At 36.0% G+C, this 16,241-nt stretch overlaps 1 protein-coding gene across 1 annotated transcript; it reads left to right on the top strand.

Moving 5' to 3' along the window:
* Positions 1-209: 209 nt before the first annotated feature.
* RNF32 (ring finger protein 32) lies at positions 210-16,186 on the top strand. The gene is made up of 8 exons (XM_062567668.1): positions 210-233; positions 767-1,037; positions 5,556-5,698; positions 7,412-7,444; positions 7,891-8,015; positions 8,247-8,355; positions 15,399-15,563; positions 15,947-16,186. Exons 1-8 carry the CDS (start codon positions 210-212, stop codon positions 16,184-16,186), a joined length of 1,110 nt encoding a protein of 369 aa, XP_062423652.1.
* Positions 16,187-16,241: the final 55 nt, after the last annotated feature.

Consider the following 16,241-nt stretch of genomic DNA (forward strand, 5'->3'; position numbering starts at 1 on the left):
AGGTATAATCTGTTGTTTGTAGATCCAGAGTTTTATGGATTGAACATATAGTATGTTAAGCTTTCTCTGCTGACAGGCCTAAGAAAAAATGAATTAAACTGTAAGTTTCTATTTTATCAGTGAGGCCATTTCTGCTGATAAATATTCAAGTTCTTGTACATTTCTGTTTGTAGAGCCACATGACTTATAAAATCAACTAAAGATTATCAATGGAGCATCATGATTTTTGCAAGGTACAAGTTCACATCTTGTAAAATCAGGTGGTGGGGTCAGGAGAGATGGAAGAATAGATAGATAAGACCATTCCCTTTATAAAAATAATATATTCTTGTCTATATTCAGTATTTTGGAAGATGAGGTTAGCCTTTGGGATTGTTTTTAATTATATTGAAGTAAAATATGTTTGGGCATGCCAAACTTTTATAGTCCCTGATGAGTTTATTGCATATAATAATTATGGGCTCAGTAATTAAAACTTAAAAATTACCTATTTTATTTAATACAAATGATAAATCAGAGATTTCTTTTGACTTTTTATAAGTTGAAACTAGGATGTTTCAGAAACATCAATCTTAAATTTCACATTATGGTAATTGTATGTTAGGTTTCAAGTACGGGAGTTGTACGTGTATAAAAGCCTTTGACAAGTCATAAACATTGGTGAAGAACAGAATTTCTAATTTCTTTTAATTTAGTATAATATACCTGTTTAAAAAGCATTTATAGTATTAATTGTGCAAGCCTTTCTTTTTCTTTCTTTTTCTAGGGCCATTCCTCCAAACAAGAAATGATAGCAGTTACTGCAGTTGCTTTACAGGATCATATTATACACGATCTTCAGCTCCAGGACCTTTCATTAGCAGATCCTTTTAAGTCAAAATCAAGGAATATAAAGAACATTTACAAACCTGTGAACAAAGAAATGGTCAGAGCAGTAGTAGATACTGGACTAAGAAAAAAGAGCACTCACCACAAAAAAAAGGAAGATTCAGAAAAGGAGTTTGTTCTTGATCCCAATCCTCCACAGCTAACATTAGGTAAACCATTATATTCTAATTTGTGAGTTGTTACTTTTGTAACAATATTTTTGTTGTTACTAAAATGTACTCTTCTTATGACAATGAAGGTAAAAAAAGGAAACTGGTATGTCTTGATGAAGAATTCTTCATTAAGAGGCAGGATTCTTTTTTTACATTTTTTAATGTAAATTTTATATATGAACGATCTTAACTTTTGTGATCTTATAGTCTCAAAACGTCATCTATTTGGATTTTGTATTTATTTAGGGATATGTTTCAGTATTAAGATAATTCTGTAAGTCTATTTAAAAATGTTTGGTTTTTTACTTAGTAAGAAGACATGACTAGTGCTGCACTGAATGTATTCTTTGTTAATATATACCCACCTTTGCTATAAGTTAAAAAGGTTTGTTTTTACGATGGTCCTGGGGCTAAACCCGGGAAGAATTAACACCTGTAGTTAAATACCTTTTTCAAATCTAGAAGCAAACATGCAACAAGATAAAAGTCACAGATGTGAGGGCTTGGAATCATGCCTGGTGAGAAAACTCACATTAAAAAGCATTTTAACAGTACAGCAGGGACAGATAGTATTGCTATTAAAAAACGCCAGGGAGCCTCTTAGCAGACCAGGAGTCCAAATATGCTTCCCAGGTATCAGTTTCAATCTTCCCTTTCCCTTTTCTAAAGGTTTTTACAATGTTCTTGCAATGATTGTCTTCTTGTCTCCAAGCTTATGGTTGTTTTAGGATTTTTTTAAAGGACCTTCCAACTTCACAATTGGCAATTCTAAGTGTAATAAACTTTCATTGTCATTAGTAATTGTTTTATTTATTCTTTTCCTTAAAAATGCCCTTAGGCCTCTCTGAAGATCATGTTGCCTTTGCAGTAGTATCTGTCACAGTAGTCCCAGCTCTGAAGAGAACCATGTAAATCAGTGAGGCTCCATACAAGCACAGGCATCTGCCTTTTGGAATCAACAGAAGGTTAAGAGGATAACTTAAGATAATACACAACAAATGAGTGTAACAAGGGATAGGACAAAAGGTAGCAAGACAAGGTGATTATTAGTATGTTTACATGGCTGTAATTCTAAAGATGGAAGAGTTTTTTTGTTTGGTTCGGTTTGAAGAGGAATTTGAAAGAGGAGGGGATAATGGGGAAAACAACTGCAAAGAGGGACTGAGGTTAACACAAATATAAATAAAAAGTGATTATGGAAGCTAAAAGTTGTGGTGAAAAAATGCAGTCCAAGTGTGAGCATGTTCCTCTGCAATTATAAGAAAGACAGAGTATTTTCTCTTTAAATCACAGCATTGACTGAGAGGTCCTATATGAATGTTTGTGCAAGTGATTCCAAAGAATGTGCTGAAAGATCTTAAAAGTTCCAATTGTTTATGCATTTTGCTTATTAATATTTTCACCTATAATTTTTCTTATCTTTTAATGCTCATGTCTACCTTTCTCTTTTAATAAGAATTGTATTTTTAAAACCTTACAATTGTGCAACAGTGCTGAAAAGGTAATTTAATCAAACTTTCTCTTCTTCAGTCTGTGGATATCAAACAAACATCTCAGAGTTCCCCATCACTAAATTTTTCTCAATAAGGACTTGCATCCTGAAAGCTAGTAATTAGGGTTTAAAGGGTTTAAATGTAATTGCTTTGCTAATGTTCATTTCAAGATAAATAATTCAGTTATATAAATGGGTGTCAGCAAATGGGTTGGGCTTGTAAACATTTGGTACATATGGGTGAAAATTCTTGCACATCCTGAGATATGATAAACATAGTCTTTGGCAGCTTTTATTGCTTGCATTTATTCAAAGTGCTGCTTTGAGAATATCTGCATAGAGCCTTTTGCTTCAACTACATATCACTTCTTGTGTGTCCTGCTGCCAGTTCTCCTTCCTCAACTATGTTGTACAACAACTTCTCTTCAAAAGACATGCATAGTCTGTCTCTCACAAGTATTCCATCTCCTTTACATTATTAAAAGTCAGGTTTCACCTGCAGTCTCTTCCTATGTGGCAGCTTTAATCATCCATTTGTGAAAATTTTAAATAAGCATTTTTTTCTTACCCTGAGGGAATACAAAAGGCTTTCCACAAAGCCATTTCATTGTCTTTACACACTCTCTGACCACAATGCTTGGGAGAAAGTCGTTGGTAGGCATTTGATAGGTTGTGTTACTGCCTTTCTGCTGTGACTGGTTTGCTATCTTGTTTCCTCCCCGTGTATCCACATTTTGTCATTATGAAGACAGGCTCTGTGTGTTTATTGGACTATCAAAATGGTATCTTGTTCCTTTACTCATTCACCCTTAGGTATGATTGTAAGACAAAATTTGATCCATGTTTTTACTGAAACCTTTAGCATGTGTTATATAATTTGACTCATCTCTTTTTGTAGAGGAAACACTAAGCAATATATGCTCTTCAAAAGAAGCATGGTCAAAAGAGAAAATATTCCTGGTTAGGAGAACTTCCTTGCCACCTATTTCAGTGATTCATTCATGAGCTTTAAGCAAAATACATGTTCTGAACTAGTTTGTAGATTCTAGCTTGCAGGATCCTTCCTGTTTCTCTTGAAGTTCACATTATTTTGCAGTATGAATAATGGCATCAGATGAGTGCATTTTACTGCATCAGAGTGGATAGACAATGTCTTTTAAAGCTAATGCAATATGGAATTTTATATTTTGAAAATAATAATTCTGGTGGGGTTTTTTGTTTTTTGTTTGTTTGCTTCTTTTCTGCTTGACATCGCTTGAACTCTGGCCTATAGCTTATAGGCAGAGCTACGAGCTTCGGAATATATGGGGGTGTGCTGCGTTTAGTGTCTAGATACCAAGTTGTCTGGAAATCAACTCTGTGTGCCTGTAAGGCAATTCAAGTCAAACCTCATACAGTTACATTGACCAAAGCAGGACAGGCTGGACTGTCTCAAATTTATGAGAAGCTAATTAAGTCTTAGTAATATAAATTTACGTTGAAGGAGAGAAAGCACTTTTCTTTAGTCAGATGGAGACGTAGTTCCAAAAGCATAAACTGCCGCAGCTTGAAATCTCAGAGTCATCCATTTGTTCTTAGACATGGAATCAAATTAGCATACATTTGAAGAAAGTCATGAGTTCACAAGGAAGTAGAATAAGTAGAAATGTTTGAGCCAAAGGGAAGAAAATTTTCCTTAGAATTCCTTTAATACCTCATAAAAGTTCTAGTAAAAAGATCAAAGATAGTTTTATGCAAATTTTAAAAGATTAACAATATACATCTGCAGATAGATGAGCTCAGAAGCAGATTTTTTTTCTCAAAAACTGACAGATCCTATTCTAGAATAATCATGTACTTGGGCAAGTGGATCACTAAAACCCCATTCTTTCACTAGTTTGTCAGGATTCCGTTTCTCTTCATGACTAATCAGTGTAATGGGTTTGGACACGCTTTCTAGTTGGGTTTTGAAAGCTTATTCCGAAAAAAATACGTGCTGCTTACTAAAGTATTTGCAAGAAACAGACATTAATAAGCTCTGTTCTTTAGTATGAGTGAAAGAGTTGACCTTTCCTTCCCCATGCTCAACTAAACCTCTCATCTAAGTTTCATCAGCTTGCATTCTAACTGTTACAAGTCCCTCTTCTTTCTGCTTTTAGTAAGTGTCATCACAGGCCCCATCTGGACTAATTTCCTTGGCTTAGTGCAGGTATTGGGCATCCCTCCATTGACTTGGGTCAGTCCACACAAGCTGCTTCCTCTAGTGCTCAAAGATGAAAAAGGGCTATCCTTTGTTGTACCTACTCTCATCTTATCCTCTGTTGAAATACCAACTCTAGCCTTTTTCTACCAGTTTAGGGGGGAAATTTTGCAAGCATCTTCACCATTTCCTTGTTTGAGAAGGTAGAGATTTCATATGGACATCCAGCAAGGGACGTCACTGTTATAATTTGAGATTGACAAGTTCAGCTATTACAGTGACACTGACAGTGGTGTCCTGTAACCATCTCTTTGTTTTTTTATGTTACTCTTTTTGCATCCTTCACAGTCTCATACTATACTTCAGCTTTTTGCAGCAGCAATTGTTTTTTTATTATACTTCCTTATCCATTTTCCTCTTAATTTTGAGAATACAAGATTATAATGTTAAAAAACCCTCAGAAATAAACTAACAGAAATTTTGTTTATATATTCATGATTTGAAATTACATTATTTTACATTGCTACAATTTAGTTAATAATCCCTTTATTAACAGCTGTGAACAGATATCAAAATAAATTCATATTACTTGGCAAATGAAAGTTTACATTTAAAAATTTCCTAAATAAATCTTGCATGAAAAAGAGGATCTAGTTCTGACAATTACTGAATAGCTAAGTAATAGTAAGTATTTTGCCTTGTGGTAGTTTGTCTGATGATAAATTTGTGTAAAGTATTTTTAAATAAGTACATTATCAATGAATTTCACATGAAAAAAAGAAATCCATTGTCTGCATCTGTCACTGGATTTTATTCAGTGATTTCTTATTGTTATTGTCCACAGCTCAGAAATTAGGCTTAGTTGAGCCTCCTCCCTTGCCACTCACTGCTGAAGAATGGGCAAAAATAAAGCAGAGATCCATAAAGCATGGAGATTCTGTACAGCCTTGTGCAATATGCAGGGAAGAATTTGCGCTTCAGCCTCAGGTACATATATAATAACTGTGAAGGGGACTATACAAAGTCATGTTTAAATAAGGTTTTTCATGATTACTGCTAAAAATCATTAGCTGAAAGAAGAAAGAAAAAAATGATTCTATTTTAAGATGCCATTTAATATTTAATATTGTGGCCCAGCTGTTATGGGTCAATTCTGAAAACACTCAGAACAAAGACATGATAGAGAAAAGTTGGTAGTATTTCTTCACTGCTGAAGTTATGACACTAAGAGTACAAATCAGCCTTTTTATATGTTTTTGCAAAGAAAGTATAGGCTATTGTATAGGTTCATTTAAACTCCAGCTAGCTACAATTTTAGTTTTAGTTCACCAGAATGGTGAATGTTCAGGAATCATACAATTAAAGATATAGTTTATTTTCTCACAAGTTTGTTACATCTCGATTCAACAGACATTTGTATTTGGTAAATGAAGTTGTACTCTTAATACCATTCACTCACTCACTCAGGTTATTAGAAGAAATGCTTCCATTTTGTCTCAGTGGCTTTATGCAATGCGTATGTGTAGCATAAGCATACTTACATCATGTTTTATTAGAGTCTCTCACGTGTCATCTTGAAAACGTTAAATAAAAGGGACAAGTGACTGATTGAAGAGAAGAGCTGCTTTAGAAAGACGATGATGATAGTTAGCATAATTGTCCAAACTGATTGCAAGTTTCTTTCCAGATTAATTTTACAGTATTTTTTCTGTCTGTTCCCCATTTTCATTTTTCTTGAAGATTTTTGCCATCAAGTCTGTGATATGAATCAGGGTCTTTAATAGCTTTAGAAGCAGGGCTTTTGCTTCTTTTTCCCTCAGCATTAACAGAAGATGTCAATTGTCCAAAGACAGGTGAGGATGGATCTGGCATAACAAGACCATTCTGCCAGTCTCTGGCTACCCTAAAAATTTAAAACTTGACAAGAGAAAGCAAAAGACAGCACTCATTTGAAAGGTTACTTACTTTAGATTTGGCACAAAAAGGGAAATGCCTCTGGAATTCTTTTTGTCCTGAATGTTTCGTTAGCTTTCCTCCCTCAAGGGAAAAAAAAGCCACTGTATCTGAAAGCTTTCCCTTCAACTGGCTGCTAGCCATTAATCCTTTTGTGTTTGCCACCTCAATAGTGCACACTACTTGTTTGGCTTTCACTCCTTTCCCAGTTTTTCCATCCTCTAAGAACTGACTGCCTTTTTTGTCCAACTTGGTATCTTTTGTCAGGATGGAGGATCACCAGCATTTGGTGGGAATTTAGGTCAGATAAAGGTGAAGTTTTCTTGTAGCCTGTGAACATGCTTTCTCTTTTGTTTTGTTTTGTTTTTTTTTTTCCTATGTGGGAAATGCTGCATTTGATATATATCACTTCTTGAAATTTAATGTCTTTGTGGAGAAAGGCGAAAAAAATTAATCAGCTTTCATTTTAAGTACTTGTTTCATAATCTTTTGCTCCAATTAGTAGCAGTTGGCATTTCTTACTTTCTGCCACTCTGTGTTAACAGAAAATTCACACACTGGTTTAAGATGTAATTTATAAAGTAATTTCTATAGAAGACTAATTTTACTTTCACCAGAAAGACTGCAACAATAACAGAAAGAAACTGATGACCTTTCAGGCAGTCAGAACTTTTATTGTCAACATTCTTCTACTTTTCAACTTTTAGAATGGTTTAAATCAAGCTTTTTTTTTTCTTTGAAAAACAGGTGTTGCTTTCATGTTCCCATGTATTTCATAAAGTGAGTACATGTTTGCTTAACTATTCAAGCACATAATGTACGAGTATTTTAAACTACTTAAGTCAATATCTTAGTTAATTAAATATAATTATCTTGAAAAATAATTTTGATTCCAGATATTTATTGCAAGAAAGGTAATTTAAGGATATTTTGTGATGAGATTCTTTTTTCCATTTTATTAACTTTTTTGACAAATATATGGGAAAACATAGTTTATAACTGAGTTATAAATGTATATACTAAACAGAGTTAGTTTAATTCACAAGATTTCTTGGGAATATATAGAGATTTACAAAATTATCTAACAGTTTTATTACAGATATAGGGATCTTGTAAATTGTTTATGGATTGATGAATAATCAGCTCTTATATGATGTAATCTAGTCTATTTTTCATGTTCCAAAGATATGTAAATATATTGTAAGTAATTGCAATTATTTTTTCAGGCATGTCTGAAAGCCTTTGAAAAATTTGCAGGTAAAAAGTCTTGTCCTATGTGCAGGAGAAAGCAGTACCAGACCAGAGTAATACATGACGGAGCACGCTTGTTTAAAATAAAGTGCGCTATCAGGTAAGCCTTATTTCTGCTAGATTTGCTGTCACTGGACAATATTTAGTTTTAAATAATGCTCCACATGTGTTAAAATTTTAATTTGATCAGAAACTATACAGAATGGATGCACTACAGAAGTCAAAGATTTTTAAAAGATTTAGATGTATGAAACGAGTGTTTCACATAAAGGATAAAATTAGATAAATTTGTATTTCTTCTTCTCAAGCAATAACATCTTGTTTCCCACAGAATTCAAGCTTTCTGGAGGGGATATGTTGTTAGAAAATGGTATAAAAACTTGAGAAAAACAGTGCCTCCTAAAGATAGCAAATTAAGAAAACAGTTCTTTGAAGAAAAGGTATGTTGCATTTATTTATTTGGTATTTTTATTCGGCTTCCTTGTATCAAATCTCTTCAACATCAGCTCTGTACTTCTTCCTTTATTCCTTACTTATATAAACAAACTGCATTGGAATCACCCAGCTGTTCAGTTAGTCTCTTCGTTTCACCTTATTTTCAAGGTAAAAGTGAAGAAAATAATTTAAATATTTAATTTTAAGGCTGTCTTGTGCTTAGGCCTACAACAGGCAGGGTTTTTGTGAGGTCCTGCATTTCTCTTTCCTTTCTGATAAGTCAGAATACTTTAGTTTTCTACAGAAATTTATGAGGAGGATGGATATAGTAATTCAAGCAACAAATCTATTAACGATCATAACTGCTTTTCGCTGTCATTGTTCTCTCATTCGACACTGAACTGGATAGTTCCATACCATAGCCCAGTCCTTCTCTAACTTCTGCTTGGATGCAAAACTGTAATAAGTTAAGAAGAGTAACAGTTCTGACCCCCATACAAATGAGGCCAGATCAGGTACAAGGATTTTGCATTGACCCTGCCTCGCCTGAAGCAGCCAGCTGCAAAGACCCTATGCAATCCTCAGTCCCCTCTTTGCTAACTTCCTTTCTCTCCCTAGTTTAATGATAGCCAACTCAGTTAAGCTCTCTAGTAACAAAAGCTACTCTGATACAGCCTCAGCAATTACAAGACCATCCCTCATGGAGCCTCAGAAGTCATCTTCTTCTCCAGTATACTAGGCAGCCTGATTAACAGAGATTAGCAAGAAAGCAATTTAATACAGCCAGTGCATATGACTGGGAAAATACTCTCACCTGAGTTGCAAGCCGAATCAGTGGAAGGTTTAAACCCGTATTTTTATTTATTCATTTAAATCACTTCTAAAGAAGAGTGTTTGCAGGAGAAGGCTTGTTACTGCCTATCCTTTCATTACTTGTCATACTTGGTTTCATTCTGTTAGAGCAGAACTTTGGAGGCAGGAACTCTATTTTCCTATGTAATGTGAGTTGTATGATGCCAAGGCCAGTACATCTAGAGGTGCACACCTTTGCAACAAAATTGGTATTGCTGCTGTGCTTGTGCGCTGACAGCAGCAGAGGGGAGAGAAGAAATACCTGTCAGCCTTAATGCTCCCTTTTAATCAAGCAAGTGCTAAGTCCTTTGCATAACAGAGAAACTGAGTACAGAGCTAACTGAAGAAAGCTAGCATTACCTTTGGAAGTGCTCACACACTTAAGCTTGGAAGAAGTAAACACCTTGTTGAACTGTGACTGTCCTCAAGTAGCTAATGAGCAACAGAAATGTTCGCTTTTTTTCCACATGGGACATGTGGGGGAACAAAGTCTTATGTTTGTTTCCCAGTAAGGCTCTCAACTGTCTTGGGGTTCAAAATACCACGTTTAGTTATAAACAAGGTCACAGTAAGGGGAAATGGCAAAAGCTTCTAAATATACTGAAATTTGTAGCTGAGTGTTATATGCTAAAATTTCTTTCACCTGACTTCAGATGTCTACAGTAGCTGTCTCCTGAGCTACCTACCCGGGGCTCCCTTAAAGGGCACTTTAGATGTGCGTTTTAGGGAGAAACAAATTGATAAAATGTAGGCAGTGTTTATCAGCTGATTGTAACCTGTAGTGAATGCTTCATTTAAGATAGTTTCTGCATGTAGTCCACAGCATTAGGAAATAATTCTCATATGTAACACTTCAGGATTTTGCAGGGAACAAAATGGGCACTACTTTTTCTAATTTCTGTTAAAAATAAATTTATAAAGCATATAAAGCATTCTCATGTGGATTAGCCAGATACTAATGAATTTAGTACCAATTCTGATTAAAAGATATATACTCATTTTTCTTAGTGGCTTTCAAGTGAGAATTGTAGATGAGTTTTCCTGCTGTTAGGTCTTATACTTTTAAGTGTTGGTTAATGAAAACACTAAAGTAATTTTTCACAAGGAGTTATCCATTCCCAGAGGCTAAAAAGCTTTTCCAAAGTGAATTCTACCTCTCAAACTTGTGCTGTGCTTTTAAAATGTCACTCCCTAAATGTTAGCATAATCAAATGGCATCACAATTGGGGGAAAGAAAAATCAGAGGTTAGCAGTTAGATTTTTAATAACCCTACCTCCTTTGGAAGGATCACAAAGGCTAAATGTCAGGTTTCATACTCTTGAATAAATGTCACAAAATAAGAAATAACATCTGAAATCTTATTGCTAGGAAATACACATATTACTTGGTTCATGGTGATACAGTAGCTCTTATTACACCAATCAAATTTTTAATAATTTAGATCAAAGGAGGCAAAAAGCGTCATTGAAACTAAATGCTGTTACTTTTTAACACTACTATGCACAAAGCAAAATGTTACTTAGAAGGCAGCATACTAGGTAGTGAATTTCTTTGATCTGACCTATAAATGTCACTTGCATATGTCATTTAATTGTAGTATAGTCTTTTATTGGTGCAGTTAAATCTTTTCAAATGCATTACATTATCTCCAGCTTTGCTAAAAATCTCAACCATTGTTTAGGAAGCCAGGTAAGTCATTTGTGAAATGTGTAGTTGACTTCAGTTTCCTCCTCGCCCCCGCCCCCGCCATGATTTCTCCAAACGATTTTAATTTAAATCTCACCAAACAGTATAATGGTCCTGGAATTTGTTTAGTCGTTTGACTTCCTTTATCACATGGAGATGGTAAACATTCTGTTGCTAACTTGAAGTGGCTCCAAGCAGCAAAACTAGGAGGATATTAAACCAGTAAAAGCTTATCAACTGATTCATTGATATGCTGTAAATTCCAGCCTTTTCATTTTACTATTGAGGGTTGCCATAAGTCAACACATTAGTAAGCAATTTGCTGACATTGAATCACTTAAAAAGGCTTCCCTGTGGACAAAGTTCACCTCTGTGCTTTGTTTCATGGTTTTATTTTATCATAGTCTTGTGCTGCTGTACAGATGACTGATGTAGTTTTGCATATTGATATAAGATTTTAGATACTTAGTTTACGCCATGCTATTTAAGTTTTAAGAAGTCACAGACATAAAATGCAGAGGTATGGTGTTTTCAGAAATAGATTCAGTTAATCAGTTTCAGATGTTCTGGAAAAAAATCAGTATTATGCATTGAAACACAGCAGGATTTGGCATTTAAATTACACATTAGTTTATACATTACACATTTAAATTACACACTAGTGCATAACATCAAATTATAACAAACGCTTATTCATTTCTGTCCACTGTTCACATTGATATTTAATACTGATGTGCCATTTAGCATAAATTTTGGGTTAAATTTCAGTTACATTTTTTTCTTCCCAACCCTAGACTGCCTTTGCTGATGGATGGGTATGGGTTGGGTCAGGTCATACTGCAGAAAACACAGGAGTAGCTCAAAGTAGATAGTATCTTAGCAGCAAAGGAACTTAATAGATCACTGTCTTAGGCAGTAGAAGCATTTTTCTCTCCTTATTTCTACAGTTTCTGTCCAAGGAAGCTAATGAGCAAACTTTCAGGATCATTTAGTGAAATAGGGAAGAAAAGCCTAAGTGCAAGCTCAAGGAAGAAATGGAGGGCTTCTCTCTGCTCGGGGAAAAAGGAACAAACAGTGCAGCCACAGAAAGAAAGAGGGCACCCCTTAGTTTATGCAGCCTTGGCCCCTATCAGCCTCTTGCTTGCAGCTCTTTATTGGTTTATTTTCCTTAGCAGCCTGTCTAGTCATACCACTGGTCAAAGACAGGCCAAGTCCTAGAGCTAACCACGTACTCTGTGTTGGTATTGTCTTTGCAGAAATAGAAACTGGCCAGGGCTGAGTTAAAATACTGTTGCTTTTGTCAAATTTTGGGTCCTGTGAAGCTATCAGTGAAAGTATCTTCATGGCTGCTCTAACTTTTCTTTACATCCTTCTAGTTTTATTATGAGAACAGTTCAGGTATGTTCACATTTAATACCACTATAAATGAAGACCAAGCATAAATCAGGCTGGAAATGTTGATACTGATCAGAAACCATGAATAATATAAGGTTTAGATCTAATCTCCTATTCTTCATGAAGTTGGTAGATTTAAAAATGAAGCCAGTAACATGAGTTAACATTACAAAGCGAGATAATTCAGGTAACAACAACTTAGATTAAGCAATGACTTCCCTAGTAATTTTTATTAAAAATACATAACCACATTAAAACATTCAAGACATCATAACTTGATTAAAGTAAACTCTAGTGCATTAGTATTTCATGTCTCTCATTCAGGATGCCAACAGTATTTGGGATTGTTTGGAGACCACAAAGTGTAAATATTGAAGGAGGCCTGTGGAGGGATTCTCATTAGTTTGTTTTTTGTTTTACACATACCAGTAAAGGTCAGTGTGCATGTTTGCATGAGACAGAATCTTTTTTTTTTTTTTTTTGGTTTTTGAGGGTTTTTTTTGGTCACTGGAGAGTCATGAGGGAGCACAAAATTAGCCATCTAGTCTTTGATAGATACAGTACTTAACTCATAAACTACAGGAAGTGTTGCTGCTTTTCATATCAGATTGCTGTTTAAGTACAGGTGCTATACAAGGGGCATCTGAATATTTCTCCATAAGTTACATCAAGTTCTTACACTAGCATTATCTAATAACATAACTAAACCTGATCAGAACAGAAATTGATACATAGAATCATAGAATCTGTAAGGTTGGAAAGGCCCTCTGGAGATCATCTAGTCCAACCTCCCTGCTCGAGCAGGGTCACCTAGAATGTGTTAGACAGGGTTGCGTCCAGGTGGGCCTTGAAGATCCCCAGAGAAGGAGACTCCACAGCCTCTCTGGGCAACCTGGTCCAGTGCTCCATCACTCTCACAGGGAAGAAATTCCCCCTCACGGTCAGGCAGAACTTCCTGTGCTTCAATTTCTGCCCATTGCCTCCTGTCCTGTCACACGGGACAACTGAAAAGAGTTTGTCCCTGTCCCCTTGACACCCTCCCTTCAGGTACTTGTACACATTGATAAGATCCCCCCTCAGTCTTCTCTTCCCCAGGCTGAAGAGGCCCAGCTCTCACAGTCGTTCCTCATCGGGCATGTGCTCCAGCCCTCTGATCATCTTTGTAGCCCTACGCTGGACTCTCTCCAGTAGCTCCAGGTCTCTCTTGTTCTGGGGAGCCCAGAACTGGCCACAGGACTCAAGATGAGGCCTCACTAGGGTTGAGCAGAGGGGCAGGATCACCTCCCTCCACCTGCTGGCAACACTCTTCCTAATGCACCCCAGGAGACCATAGGCCTTCCTGGCCACAAGGGCACATTGCTGGCTCATGGTCAACTTGTCATCCACCAGCACTCCCAGGTCCTTCTCTGCAGAGCTGCTCTCCAGAAGGTCAGCCCCAGCTTGTACTGGTGCCTGGGGTTATTTCTCCCTAGGTGCAGGACTCTGCACTTGCCCTTGTTGAACCTCATGATATATCATTTCAATATGCTTCTGTTATAGAGATCACTTGCAAATATAGTAAGTCATACTAATAACAACAGTGAATCGGACCGTAAAATAAAAAGACTACACCGTATCAGATCTAACTTCAAAAAGCAAACAACTTATGCTAATTGATAGTTTCCCTTATCTGGACACTTCTAAAGTTTGTCTTTGAAGAGAAACATTATGGGTTTCTCTGAAGACACTTGCATATTTGCGCATCATATGAACCTAGGATTTTAGTATACTAGGTGATATTATGAGGCTTTTCATAATTTTAGAAGGAAACTTGGGAAATTCAAAGTTTAAGTAAGCCTTAAAATCTTAACTGACTTTTTTTCAGAGTAGCTTTTGTGGGATTTGGGTTCTTTATTCCTCTGGGTCTAGAAAAGTTCACTTGGAATAGTCTGATACATGCTGTGAAGGGTCACTTTAGCATTTGTAATGGAGCACATGTCCTGGTGGGGAAGAGCTACAAAAGGAGTAAAGTGAAACACAATGGGAAATTGTAAGTGTTCAGCTCCCATCAGGCTGTCTGACCCTCACAACAATCCCCGCTCCCGCTTCCCATCTCATCCGCTCTGAAAAGGTAGTTAAACTGTTTTCGTATTAAGTCTCCACTTTAAGGAATGTAGGTAGAGGAAGGCTTACATTTCACACCTCTCGATGCTTCTTAAAACTGCTGAAACCATTTAAGAAAAGTGTCTCAAAGGACAAGTCTAAGACATCTGTGACTCCCTACAGAACTTTCAGACATTGTGGTAGTAATGAGAGACAGTAGCCACTGTGCGTTTGGCTTTCATTTAAGATCATTACATTTTGGAAATTCAGAGTGGGCTTGGATATATTTCCATTGCTTTTAGATATTTGTTTTGCCGAGCACTGACTGGAACATCCTCAAAAGCGATACAACGCAAATAAGCCTGATCAGATTGTTTAGACCTATGTACAATAAGCAGAAATGTATTTAAAGCACAAGGTTTAAATACAGGGACAACACTAATGTGCCTCTTTTTGTCATTGTCTTGCACGGATCCATCCAGTGGATAGACTGTTTTACCACCATATATCTAATACTTCAGGAAGCACTATACAGCCTTTCTCTACAGCATAGCTGTAATCTTTGTGCAGCACCTATATGGTCTAAGAATACTAGGTCTATCCTGGAAATTTCAGATATGAGAACCTTGTGTTTCCTCTCAAGTATAACAGTCCATCAGTAGAGTTTGAAGATGTGATGCTTCTAACCTTTAAGTCAGCACCAGACATCAGCTGCAAATTGCAACAGATTCCCTTACCATTGAGCAAAGTATTGTTCCAAACAGCAGTTTCTTTCTCCGTATCAGCCTGAAGTGCACATCAGTTGAGCCTGAGTCTCAGAGAGCTGTCTATCAGCACTCTCACATCCAAAGAACCCAATTTCTACATTTTTAGGAAAGGAAACAAAAGAAAACTTTGGGTAGATCATGCAACTAATCAGGCCCATTCATACAATCCCTCATGATTCATCCACATATGAAGTGTATGTAGTCTATAAATATACTTATAAATAACTTTAAATTCTACCCCAATTGCAATTCATTTTCTTTTCAGGTTCAACATATCAGCAATCGTCTGTTGAGTTCTTATGATGTAAACCTAGATGAGTTTTTTTCTGAAATAGATTCTTCTATAGCTGCAAGTCGAGATGTGTTTCAGCAATTGGAAGGAAAAGAAACGTTACTAAGCAAACTTGACTGGGAGAAGATACAGATGCAGGTTGATTGGAGCTTTTATTATTATTACTTTTTCATTATTCATGTAGTTTTGCATTTAGAGGGTTAATCTGTTTAGAGACATGGGAGACTTTCAGCATAATTTTTGCCTATTTTTATACTTCGGTCCAACTGTTCCAAACGAGAAATATTAAAAAGATTTTACAACTCAGATTTGCTCCTACTTCAGTAGCATCTCTCTTCTAATTGATGAAAGAACCCAAAGAGATCAGAGAGTCAAAGTGTTACTGGTTTAATCAAAAATACACGTTCAGAATTTATGACAATTAACATTTTAATTAGGACGTTGTTTCTATATTTACCTTCCATTGTTTCACTAGTCTACAGTATGTTTTTGCTTCATTTTGCTTTGTTTTTTTTTCTTAGGCATTTCGACAAGAGATATTTGACTGTCCCATTTGCATTATGCCACTCAGTCCAACTATTCATCCCCCCTGTATATTTTCTGGTAAGAGCAATCAGTTTTCACGGAAGACTGTTCTGCTTTCATGTTCACATTTGTTTCATCATACCTGTCTTCAAGCATTTGAAGAATTTTCCATGGGAGAAAGACACATATGTCCTTTGTGTCGCTCATATTATGAGAAGAAAATTCTTGAATGTTGATACATAAAGCTTATAGTGATCTACCTAGTAAAATTTAGCTGACAACAGATTGTAC

Source organism: Rhea pennata, chromosome 2 (genome assembly GCF_028389875.1).
Source record: "Rhea pennata isolate bPtePen1 chromosome 2, bPtePen1.pri, whole genome shotgun sequence".
Taxonomy (NCBI): domain Eukaryota; kingdom Metazoa; phylum Chordata; class Aves; order Rheiformes; family Rheidae; genus Rhea; species Rhea pennata.